The sequence below is a fragment of the Melozone crissalis genome, unplaced genomic scaffold (genome assembly GCF_028551555.1).
Source record: "Melozone crissalis strain CALT ecotype California unplaced genomic scaffold, PUWL_Pcris_2 ptg000029l_1, whole genome shotgun sequence".
Classification (NCBI taxonomy): domain Eukaryota; kingdom Metazoa; phylum Chordata; class Aves; order Passeriformes; family Passerellidae; genus Melozone; species Melozone crissalis.
This window is the reverse complement of record NW_026535807.1, coordinates 18,031,184-18,044,261: the sequence shown is the minus strand read 5'-3', so window position 1 is coordinate 18,044,261 and position 13,078 is coordinate 18,031,184. Positions and strand designations below refer to the sequence as shown.

Genomic DNA, 13,078 nt, shown 5'->3' with positions numbered 1-13,078 from the left:
GCCTTAAAGCCAATAATCTAAAATTACCCCTCGTGTGTCCTACTACAATGCATCTTTCACAACTCTATTTCTCCAAAGTATCTACTCTTATTTTCAAGGCCATTCTTTGAAACTTGTTTCTAGTTCAATTTTTTCTCTCAACAATGTCTGTCCGGTTCCATGGCATTTCTCAGTCAGCATTTTTTATCTCCAGGTTTGCACAGAGATGCACACACTGTGTGAGCCTATAAATTCATTCCCTACAAATTCATTTCCCAAAGGGATCTGTGCAATCCCCCAGCAGTCCCCGGAGTTCAGACTTCAAACCCAAGGGCTCCTGCAGGTTTTCCCCGGGCACAAAGGCACACAGGGATGCAGCCGTGTCCTACCTGTGGGTCGGAGAGCCGCGAGATGTCGGGGTAAAGGTAGAACTTGATGCCCTCGGAGGCGCCAGGTAACGTCACCCCCCGGATCAGGAGGATCATCAGCATGATGTAGGGGAAGGTGGCTGTCACATACACAACCTGGGGGGGAAACAAACAGCAGAAAAGGATCTGGTGAATTCTGTGAATTTTCTTCCAGCTGCAGCAAAACCAGCTTCTTTTCACACCCGCTGGAGGAAAAGTGCTTTGGGTGCCTTTGTGCAGGCAGTTTTGTGTTGGGGTCTCTGGCTGGTCAGAGTGACCCTGAGAAATGTTAAAAAGTCTCTTTTCCCAGCCTGATGGTTGAAGAAGGAGTCAGAACTCTTCAGTTCTCGTTCTCAAGGTTGTTTATTGTTCCTTTTCTATAAAATTCTTTCTCCTGTCCTGCCGAGGTCCGTTCAGCAAGACAGAGGCACTCTGCCTGCCCCCAGGGTGGTGTTATCTTTTTACACTAAAAATTACATGTACAATGTTTACAATTACTTCCCAATACCTAGCACCTATGTTAGACAGTGAGCTTCTACTCTAAACCAATCCAAAAGTGCCACCATCACAGCAGAAGATGGAGGCCAAGAAGAAGAAGGACAAAGGCTGGACACACCCAGATTCCTCCATCTTGCCTCCTGAACCCCCATTTTCAAAACTCCAAAATCTACTTTTTCACTGTCATTCTACTTGATTTGTCATGGCTTGCAGATCTTCGTATAAGGTTGGTAATTTCCTCCATGGGTCAAGATCAAACCCACAGGGGTCTTGGGCTCTGTTCCAGGGTCTCTGAGCCCCCTGGCAGGGGTTTGAGCCATCCAGGACAGCCAGAGGGATGCTCTGGGTCCTGACAATTTTTGTCCCCCAACCATATTCCTTTCTAAACTCCTCAGGGTTTGTGGGAGATGTCAGCACTTTTAATAGAGATTAAGTTCTCTGCAAGTGTATTATTTCCAAACACATGATAACAAGTAATTAATTAATCTTTTATAATAATACAAGCAATGGATTATCAGTCACCACAGAATTACTAAACTGATTTCCCTTCAGACTGCTCTGCCTGCATGTCTGGGTTTCAGGAATAAACATTTCATTAAGCCCAAAGGTTAAATTCTGTCCATATCTCTTTGGGATTTGATAGAGAACCCTTATCTCACAAAGAACCTTCAAAATGTCTGAGGTGCTGAACCCCAGCAATTGCTGTTTTCACATACATGGCCACACTTTTTTATTTCCAGAAATCAGTTTGTTCTCTGCATGGGCAGCAACAGGAAACCTGCAAGAATTCACATTTTCCAAAGGAAAAATGGAGAAGAATTGGTCCTGTTTCACAATCCCAAACGTGAGAGCAGCACATGGCTACTCAAACTCAGAGAAGGAATAAATAATAAATTTCATGCCACTATCAATATTTTCTTTATATGACAAACACACTGTCTATAAATTTAACTCTCTATAATTTCCTGCAGCCATTTTCACCTGTGTTCCTCTAACACCTGCCTTGCACCAGTCAAAATTAGCCCAGCTGCAAGAATGGGAAAAAATCATTTGGTGAAAAATACAACCTCAAAAAAAATATGTTTTAAACTGAGGAGTCCAATATCTGCCTCCTATGGCAATGAGAAGGAGACATCAAAGAATGACCTGTGAAAGGACTCTCAGACATATTTTTGTAATTAATGAATGAAATTGGATTTTCAGACTATTTAACCCCAAACATGACATGATCTCATGTGCCTCATCAGGTACCCTCAAAAATGGAGGAACTCTTTTGCTTCAGCAGGTGAGTGCACTGTGCTCAGAGAAACATTAATTCCTATTTTATTCCCTTCCCCAGGAGCTCCTAAGGTGAGGCAGGATGGGGAATTTAGGAATCAGTGCCACTATTAGCATCATCATCACATCTGTCAAAATTAGTTCAGCTGCTGGATGGAAAAAAATAATTTGGTGAAAAATACAACCTCAAAAAAATATGTGTTTTAAACTGAGGAGTCCTGTATCTGTCTCCTATGGAAATGAAAGGGAGACATCAAAGAATGACCTGTGAAAGGATTCTCAGACTTATTTTTGTAATTAATTAATGAAAATGGATTTTCAGACTATTTAACCCCAAACATTAAATGATCTCATGACTCATCCTCAAAAATGGAGGAACTCTTACTTCAGCAGGTGAGGGCACTGCGCTCAGAGCCATTAATTCCCATTTTCTCCCCTTCCCCAGGAGCTCCTGAGGTGAGGCAGGATGGGGAATTTAGGAATCAGTGCCACTATTAGCATCATCATCACATCTGCGGGGCATTAAAAGTTTCCTGAATTGTTTTCTTTTCTTTCAACACATCGAACCTCTCTGAATATCAATGTGAACACAACTGTTTCTAATTACACCACATCCTGTTTTAATTGACTTTAATTGCTTGCTATGTTAATTTGCATCCCAATGCTCAAAATGCTTTTTTTAAACCCTTGTCAGAGCCATGCCAATGTTTAAGCAGTTGGAAACGAAATAAAAAATTTCTGGCAGGCGAGTTTCTGCACCAAGTTCTCCTCTCACAATGTGCTCGAAAGAAAAATTGACAATGATATTTAGACATACAAGTAGGTGGAAATGCACCCAAAAACTCTGAACTACCCTTGGGTGCTTCACTGAAAGTACATTGGAACCAAAGATCCTGAAAATTGATATTTTATTGGCTGCCACGAGCTTTAAGTATCAAAGAACAAATTGAGTAGCAAGGACTGGAAATTTAAATACCAAAACCTTAAAGAGGCTTAGACGTCACTCAAGGTTAATATATAAATATCCAGGTACCTATGAAATGATTTCATGAGTGAGGCACCATAAAGACTTTGAGAACTGAGCTAGATTTCAGTTTTATCTTTTCCTGCCTAAATATCTCAACAGCACAGACATGTGCCTGTGTTCCAGTTTGTCCCCTGGGAGTGCTGAACTTCTTGTCCTAAATGAAAAGATGTTTTTGTGAACACTCCAGGCAGACCATGCTGCAGGGAGAGGGGATCTGGATTTTGAGGAAAAATAGAAGAAATTGAGGATAACCCTGCTGAGATTGAGGAAGATTTCCATGCAGTGAACTGAGCCCTAACCCACGGAGATCTCAAAGCCCCAAATCAGATTTCTTTGGCCAAAGCTCCTGCAGGGCACAGCAGCCTGAAGCTGTGAACCTTCCTCCTTTGCTTGGCTTTTCCTGAGAACACACAACCAGAATTCCTGAACTAAATATCACTTGGAGGCCTGGAAAGTGATGGAATTCTCCCCTGCAAGCTGCAATGTTCAAGTCTGTTTGCACTATTAGGAACTAAAAGTGTTTTATAAATGGGATAAAATTTATCTTGATGCTTCAGAAAATGACTGGCTTGCTAAGCTCTGTCCCCTGAAATCCTCTATTGCTCCACTGGGCTGTAAACATGAGGAATATCAATGCAGGAATTGCCAGAGATTTGCCAGAACTTACTATTTAAGTGTTTATGGAAAATCAGATCTGCCCCCATGCCCTGCTCATCCTTATTTTTCACAGTGTTTTAATCCTGGTGTAATTTAACTTTATTTATTCATTTATTTATTTATTTGAAACCATGAGCATGGAGAACCAGAATGAAACCCCAACTGTGCCCACACTGCACTGCACTCCTGTGTGGAGAAGCTGCTCAGGAACCAAAATTTCACCCAGGGATGCAAGAAGGAAAAGAGTAATTTTTTATCCAGGGGAACAAATTGGCACATATATATATATATATATATATGTATGTGTGTATATATATATATATGTATGTATATATATATATATATGTATGTATGTATGTGTGTGTATATATATGTGTATGTGTGTGTATATATATGTATGTGTGTATATATATATGTGTATATATATGTATATATGTATGTATGTGTATATATATATATAATTATTATATATAGAAGTATAATATATCCCTGCCTGGCAGCTCAGGGATATATTATATTTCTATATATAATTATAATTAGGGATATATCCTCAGGATGTTGCTGAGGAGCCACACCCTCCTGCCCAGGAACCACCAATCTGGGCAGGATTTCCATCAAAAGTTTTCAAATTGTCCCACAAGCCCCAGTCAAACCAGACTTGGCCTCACTGATATTTGCCAGTTTCACAAATTCTAATTTCTTTGATAGTACCAACCTACCTAGATGATAAACAAGATAAAAGATTTTCTTTTTCAACTTCCATGGGATAGTGTGAAGTATTCCATGCAGCATTGTTGGGAAAAAAACTTTTTGTTCATCTGACTCTACACCATCTACAGAGCTACCACTGAAAAGGGAGATTTTCCACATTAATTGGATTTACAAGTAAAATGGCATAAAATGGCATAAAGGAATGACAGCTGATTCACAAGGTTTTTAAAAGGATGTCAAAAGGGAGAAAACATTGGAGGCCCACCTACATTTTAAAATATGCAGAGAAAGAAACACAAGGAAAAACCCAAGAGAGCAGCAGGTAAGTGGATTTGTATAATGGAATGAGGGGAGAGGTTAGAATCAGCACAATGGCTGATTTTCCCATTTTCTCTGAGCATTTCATGAATTTATTCAGCATCATCTTCTGTTTGTCATCTTTGTTTATCCACAGAGGGAATCCTGCACCAGAATAATTCTGTAAAACCAACCTTAACCAGATTGCCCATGAACTGCAGAATTCCTCCTGAATTACCGCTGAATCATGTGTGAGGGCAGGAATAAATTCAAACGCCAACAGCTAAGAAAATTTCATGAGATTTGAGGTTTGAGAAAAAGGAAAAATCCATTGGGAATGAAAATTCAATGAGATGAGATACAAAGAGGGGCCAGGAGAGGACACTGGGTGAAGGGATGGGAGAACCTGAAGGAAACAGAAGTTTCCACATGAAATAATAACTGCAGGAAGGAATAATTCCAGCACCACATCACACTGGGGTCATTGCCTGAGACACAGAAAAATCCCAACCTGGCAGAGCTGGGCAAGTCCAGATATTTTTCCACATGGTGGTCAAGGCAATAAATAAATAAATGAAAGTCTGATCCCTGCTGGAATGGTTTCCTTCACAAGTAAAGGAACACTTCACTACAAAACTCATTGACTCAATTAAAAAAAAAAAAAAAACAAAAAACAAACCAAAAAACAAAAAAAGACCAACAACCAAATCAAAATGTTCTGCCTGATTTTGGTTTGGCATTCTTCTAACTGAATAGGCAGAAGAGAGTTCTCTCTTGAATAAAAAACGCTTTAACAAGCCCAAGTTGTTATTTAGAAGCCTTAATCCCACATTAAAAATAGGTGAAAAAAACCTATTTTCCATACATTTTGCAGCACAAATTATTCTTTACATTGGGCCTGACTTTATAGAATTTTCAGCACTGCCCAAATTCCTCTTCAAATATTCTGTGTTCACAAAACTGCCTGCCTGTGGTCCAAAGTTCCAAAAGAAAGAGAAGTTATGGTGGAAGGCTGAATCCAAAATGCTCTATTAGAAACCCGGGCATGCAGCTAAAATTGGAAAACAATGAGACAGCACCAAGGGCAGACAATATCCATGCACAGCAGCAGCAGCTCATTTTCCCAGCTGAATTGAGGGAACAATTCCCTTCCATGATGAGCTCCTGCTCCCCATAAATATTCCTAGAGCAGCAGCAAGTTTTCTAAATATGTGTAATTTCCCAGCTCCTTCCAACAGCTGGGTTTGCTTCCAGCTTGCCCAGGAGCATTAAAATCAAGATCTGTCTTCTTTCTGCTAAAATTGCTCTTCAGGCTTGGTAGTTCTTTTGATGAGGTCTACAGATCTCCTTCTTAATAAGAAAAAATATCAGATTTCCTTGTATTTGAATAAAAATTCTCTTATTACCAGATCTTACCCTAAAACATTTGTTTGTAAGACTACCAAGAACAGAATATGCAGTAAAAAATCCCAGTCATGGACACCAGAACACACAAAAGTACCCATAGAAAATGTAGAAAAGTGAATTTTATCCCATTATTGGAATCATTTATGTGAGCACCTGTATTTAAACACCATAATAAACTGAATTGTAAAATAAGTAAATAGTAATGGCAAATAAGTTTGTTAAGAATAAATTATTAAGAATTAATAAATAAATAATGGCAAATGGAGATAACCAGATTAATTCTTGATACATGCACAGCTTAATAATGACCTAATCAGTGACAAATAATGTGCCAACAGCTTCAAAAAAAAGGGGGAGTGATCATAAATAATGGGCTGGATCCTGAAAAAATGACTTGATGTCACCATTCCTTTTATTTCAAGGATTAATTTCAACCAGGATAGGGTTGGTCAAGTTCATAGTGCCAAATTCACAGTAAAATTTACACATTGAACAAATCAGTTCAGATTGTGGTGCCTGCTCTGAAGTGGTTTTAAATGTTCACAAGTGAATCCACACTAAAAAGGATCAGCCTGAACTAAAAGCTGAGCAACTGTTGGAAATGTTTCATTCATGTTATTACATTTTTGCTGCCATTAAATACCAGAAAGAAAATAATTTATCTATTTCATAGCTCAATATCTATAGTAAATACAACTCAGGAGCTCAGTGCCTCCTCCCAGAGCTTCCTCGGGCTCCAAAATTATATTTCCCACACTCAACATCAATCCTCCACTCACCAACTGTTCTTAGAGGAGTTATGGTGATGAAAAAATTGAAGGATGCAACAACCCTCAACACCAACAGTCCCACAAATGTTCTCTCCATGTGTTGGGAAGTGTGTTCCTCACGTTGAGAACGTGCTGTTGGCACACTGCTCTGACAAAAATCCCAACAGTTGTAAACCCTGCCTGCCCAAAATAGCTCTGGGAGGCAGGGGAAGGCTGGGATTTCTCAAAGGCAGAAATCCTTGAGCATAAAGGAGCACTGCAATTTGGCAATTTTCCAATGGAAATACAAAAACAGAATCCCAATGCTAAAATCATGGTGTTATTGTCGCTAATATTCCAAAAACCCGGAATGTCTTTGTCAGAGGTTTTTTCTTTAAAAGCAGTGGGTGTTTTGGGGTTGGAGGTGTCTTTACCCCCAAAAAATTCTTGATTGAAGTTTATTATTTTATCTCCACCATTAATGGTGCTGATAAACCAGTGCAATAGCAGCATCCTCTAACTGTGATTTGATTTTTTGTGTAACATTCAAGGGCACAAAGAGGAAGAGCTGCCCTCTGGTTGTGGGGAAGGTCTGTGCTGGAATTCTCAAGCAAAATGAGTTCTAAAATTTGGCAATCAAACACAGCTCTCCCAGTGGAAATACAAAAGCAGAATTCCAACGCTAAAATCCTGGTGTGATTGTCCAAAGACCTGGAATGTCTTTGTTGGAGGTTTTTGTTTTTGTTTTTCTCAAAAAGCAGTGAATGTTTTGGGGTTGGAGGTGTCTTTACCCAGAAAAAAATTCTTGATTGAAGTTTATTGTTTTATCTCCACCATTAATGGTGCTGATAAACCAATGAAATAATGGTGTCTGATAGCTATAACGTGATTTTTTTGTGCAACATTCAAGGGTTGGTTGTGGGCAGGGAGAGGAAGACTGATGGGGAGGAAGCAAATTTCAGCATCTTGGCTGGGCTCATCATGCAAGCCAAGTGTTTATGTAGAGCTCCCATCAAGGAGGGAATTTGCAGAGCCACAAATATCTCAGAATTAAAGACTTCTATCTAATCAAGTAAAAGTCAACTTTAAGAATCAATCAGGAAGAATTTTAAATATAAATTAGGACTAATTAATCAACTAAGGGTTGGGGTTTTTTTTCTATTTTTTAAAGGAGTTTAAAATGTACAAGGTTTTATAAAACAAAGCTGTTCCTTTCCAGAACTTCCTAGGATTTTCAGAGCTCTCAATGCCACCTAGTTTACCTTCACAGACAAACCGGATACTGTGAGTTACACATATACCCAGAAATTTACATTTTGCTTAAAAAAATATGTAAAATGGGATGACTATTCCTCATAGCACCCCCATTTTTGTGAAAATAATTCTGAATCATCCCACAGCAGCCCCTGAATTTCCAGCTGTGTCACTGATTTTCCACAGGCAGAAATAGGGGCTCAATAATGCATTAAATGAATTGGAATTTTTAGTTATTCTAGACAGCCCTTCCAGTTCTCATTCCTCAGGTCCTGACCCATCATAAAATTGTTTAACCTTCAGCTAAAATGTTTAACCTTTAGCTAGAGATGCAGAGCAGGAGGTGAATTTTCCTGTCACTTCAAAATGTGTAAGATCTTAAATGTGTGCATTGGAATGGACTCAGAATTTTTGACCAATTCCTTCTCCTGGTTCAGGGTTTGTTTGCTCTCTGACTCTTCCTGCAGAGCATGAAACTGGGTTTCCTGAAGGAGTGTTGTCCTCATGGAATTATTATGGATTATATAATAGATTTTATATAATAATTCTACATATATACATATATATATATTCTAATTTTATTTATATGATCATATATATAATTATATATAATTATATATAATTATGTGTAATTTTTATATATAAGTGTATATATATATAATTATATATAATATATATAATATTTATAATATAATTTATATTATATATAATTTATATATTATTATTTATAATGTATATATTTTATAATATATATTTATATGTATTTTTATATAGTAGGTATAATTATATATATAATAGACATAATATTATATATTATATATTATATATTATATATTATATATTATATATTATATATCATTATTCCCTTCAATGATTCATTTTAGTGAATCAACATTTTCCAATAAAATTAGGATTTACCAGAGTATTCCTTATCATCTCCAGCTTAGATTATTGTTTGATTTCCATCACTTCTCTTTAAAAAACCCCTCAAAATAACAAAACCAACAACACAAAAACACACTCCCAAATGAACATCAGCACTGAGGGAAAATTAGTGCTGGATGAAGTCTGGGAAGTGGAATCAATGTTATGACCAAAGGATTATAGGGGTAAAAAAAGGTGGCCTCAAAACGTGAAAGGTGCCAGCTGGAAAAGATCAATGTGTCAGCCAGACTCTGCTGTCACCAAATAAATTAGTAACATTTCAAATAATTGCAAATATTAAAAACACAGAACATTAATTTAATGGTAAGAAAAATTTTCTCTAGAATTTTGCTCCAAAATGAGTCATATGTGAGACTTTGTTTGAAAACTATCCTATCAATCCTCCAAGCACTCCAGCAGGTTTGCTAATGGCCATCTCTAAATCTAGCAGTCACTTCTGCAGTTTTCTGGGTACGACAGCACTATTTCATGTGTTACACTATAAATACTGTAAACTATTTATTTATTTGTGCAGTAAAAGCTGGGGGAAAAAAAGATGTGTAAAGTGGGAGGCAGAGATATCCTATAGCTCAGCCCCACCTCTTTGTCTTTTGATGGTTTTTGTAATCATGGTGTTGAAGGAAAAGGGTCAGATGTCCCCAGGAGGGACAGTGGAGATTTCTGCTCTGGTTTCTGCTCTCTGGGACAGGAGCCAGGGAAGGGCTGGGGCTGGGGTCAGGGTGGAAATCAGGGAAAGGTTCCACCCTGAGGGTGCTGGCACTGCCCAGGGAATGGTGACATTCCCAAGGCTCCCAGAGCTCCAGGAGAGCTTGGACACCACTGCCAGGGGTGCCCAGGGTGGGATTGCTGGGGGGTCTGAGCAGGGCCAGGAGTGGGGCTGGATGATCCCTGTGGGTCTCTCCTAACCCAGGATATTCCCTGAATCCATGAACTGTCCTGTGCCTTCCAACCAAACCATAAAACCCAAATCTGGCAGACCTTGATCTTTCCCTAGGTGATAAATTGTGACCGCGTTCACAGGGGTCTGAGGATGAGGGGAGAGACGAGGATCTGACTCCATGTTTCAGAGGTTTGATTTATTATTTTATGATATATATTATATTAAAACTATGCTAAAAGAAGAGAAGAAAGGATTTCATCAGAAGGCTAGCTAAGAATAGAAAAAGAATTATAACAAAGGCTTGTGGCTCAGACTCTCTGTCCAAGCCAGCTGACTGTGATTGGCCATTAATTAGAAACAACCAACATGGGCCAATCAAAGATCTACTTGATCTACTTGTTGCATTCCACAGCAGCAGATAATCATTGTTTACGTTTTGTTCCTGAGGCCTCCCAGCTTCTCAGGAGGAAAAATCCTAAGGAAAGGATTTTTCATAAAAGATGTCTGTGACAATAAATCTGTTAAACAGACAGGCCCTGTCTTGGAATGTTCTATTTTGTAATGATAAAGGGTCATAGAAATTTAGTATAATTCAGGTTGTGAATTATAGGAAGGGCATGTGAATGGCTTATAGAGCCTTTCACTGCACAAATCAGGAGAGAAAGATCAGGACTGGCTGAATTTAGAGTATCTCCAAATACAAAAACTGTAATATCTCTGAGCATCTGTTCCAGCATCTGAGCATCCTCCGAGTGAAAAAGTGATGCTGTGATCCTATGGGGAGCCCAGGACTTTAGCAGGAGAATAAAGAGCTCCCATTTCTTTGGGGAAAGGTGTGTTTGTGTGCCCCCAGCACGACAGCCCAGCTCCTGCCAGCCCCTGAGCAACACCAGCTCTTATCTCCATGGTGACCGCTGAGGGATGGATGCACCATGAAGCATTTACAACACTCCTTGTGCATTAAGTATCATAACAAAAGCACAATAAATGGCCTCAGCACTCAGCCTAACAAGCATCCTTATCATCCTGACCCTGATTCTCCACGTTTCCCTTCCCTGTGGCTGCTCCACCCCCCTAAAGCAGTTATCACACCTTGATGAGGGTTTATTGCTCTCTAACTTCCCCTCTCAATGTTGCTGCTAAATCACCCCAAGGCTGCCTTGTAGGACACCAATCTGACAGTGCTGCAACTAATTTGTGGGTTTGAGAAGAAAAGGGGGTGTGATGCATAGAGAAGATGAGAGGGATCACACAATAAAACCCTTGGGCTGAAGAGAGGGTGGGTGAGGAGGCTGTGAGTGTCACAGACTGATTTTCTCCTGATTTTCTCTCTCAGGGAAAGGCTTTGATCTCTCAGCTCTCCCTTCACACCCTCAGCTCTGCAGAGATCCTCTGGGGATGTAAAGGGGCTCTCCCTGGGGAGCACAGACCTCTCCCTGTGCTCATCCTCATAGAAATAGCAGATTTGTCTTTCCAAACAGGCTGTGGGTCTGCAGGTGGATAAAACCAGCACTGGGAGATAAAAGAAACAATGGGAAGGATTCCACTGATTGATGAATGGAAAAAGATATTTGCTTTTACAAATAAACTGTAGATTTGCTGATAAATTAAATTAGACATTGAAAGATGAAAGAAACAATGAGGAAGAAAAACCCCTAAGAATTAAAAATTAAAAGGGAGGGTTATACATCAGAGGGAAATCTCTGGTATCAGGTGTTTTGGGAAGTCTGAAGATCTCAAGTACCTCAGAAATGGGGAAACAGAGAAGGGAAATGTGGCTTGGAAATTGGGATAAAAAGGATTGGGTTATACATTAGAGAGAAAGGAAGGGTTGTGCATTAGAGGGAAATCTCTGGTGTCAGGTGTTTTGGGAAGTCTGTGCCTTTTAAGTAGCTCAGAAATGGGGAAAGAGAGAGGGGAAATGGGAAATTGGGATAAAAAGGAGGCTGAGTCCTCCAAAAATTTGAGAGACCCCAGGGGATGCCCCATGGCCTCTCCCTTTATTGGAATAAAGTAAAAGGATTCCTCTTTGGACATAAACCATAAATGTGTTTGCGGGTTAATTTTCCTGACAATCTTACACTTGGAGCCCTGAGATTCCACCCTCAGCAAGGCACTCCAAGGACAAGGGACACACAACCCAAAGCACAAAAATCCTCCCTGACCTCAAGAACTGCAATTCTACAAACACATTTTACGCCCACAGGAAAGAACTCAGAATTTTTACTCTTTCTGCTTGTATTTCCCAGCAGATGAATCTATTCTCTCACTTTAGGGCCACATGCCAGTGATTTTTGCCCAACTGGGAATGAGAAGGCCTCAAGAGAGGTTCTGCTATGAGAGAGGTCCTCAATAAACACAGAGTTACCCCATATCAGAAATATAAGCGCTGTTCAAGCCTGTTTTTTAAAATTGACTTAATTCAGAGCCTTATACTTTCCACAACACCACTATGCACTAATTGTCCAGAGTGTCTGCTTTCCATGACCCAATCCAGCTTGCACAGGATGTTTTGGGTTTCTTCCTTTCTCTTTTTGGAGGTTTTTTGCAGCAGCAGAGTGAATAGCAGGTGCACAGCAGCCAGCTCCCTCCTGGGGTTGTGTTTGAGTTTCCAGCCCAGCACCAGCAGCTGCCTGAAGCTGCCTTTGTTGAGGCAATTTATTTATTTATTTCATGAGGCTTTGCCATTCCTGGGAGTGAGTTTGGATCTGGGCCACAGGATCTGACACTGGGGTGGGATACAGGACTGGAGTTTGCAAATCTCACAAGAACAGCCTTGTAAACAAAACTTGTACTACAAAGACATCTTCAGGCTGGAGATAAAGGCAGAAATGTGGGCTTGGCTGGCTGCAGAGTGCAGAGCCTGCCCTCCCACTGGCAGGAATTTGGGTTAATACAGCCGTGGCATGCAGGGTATGGGAATGGAGAGCTAAAATTGCACTTAAGGAGCCAGTCCTAAAGCTGGAGAGATCAGCATGAGAGGAGGACA

General features: G+C 39.8%; 1 protein-coding gene across 1 annotated transcript in view; it reads right to left on the bottom strand.

Moving 5' to 3' along the window:
• Positions 1–13,078, bottom strand: part of SLC6A11 (solute carrier family 6 member 11) — a 105,270-nt gene that overhangs the window by 52,868 nt on the left and 39,324 nt on the right. Inside the window, exon 7 of the mRNA XM_054281045.1 lies at positions 369–503. Within this exon, the coding sequence (XP_054137020.1) occupies positions 369–503 (135 nt within the window). The remainder of the gene's footprint in view (positions 1–368; positions 504–13,078) is intronic.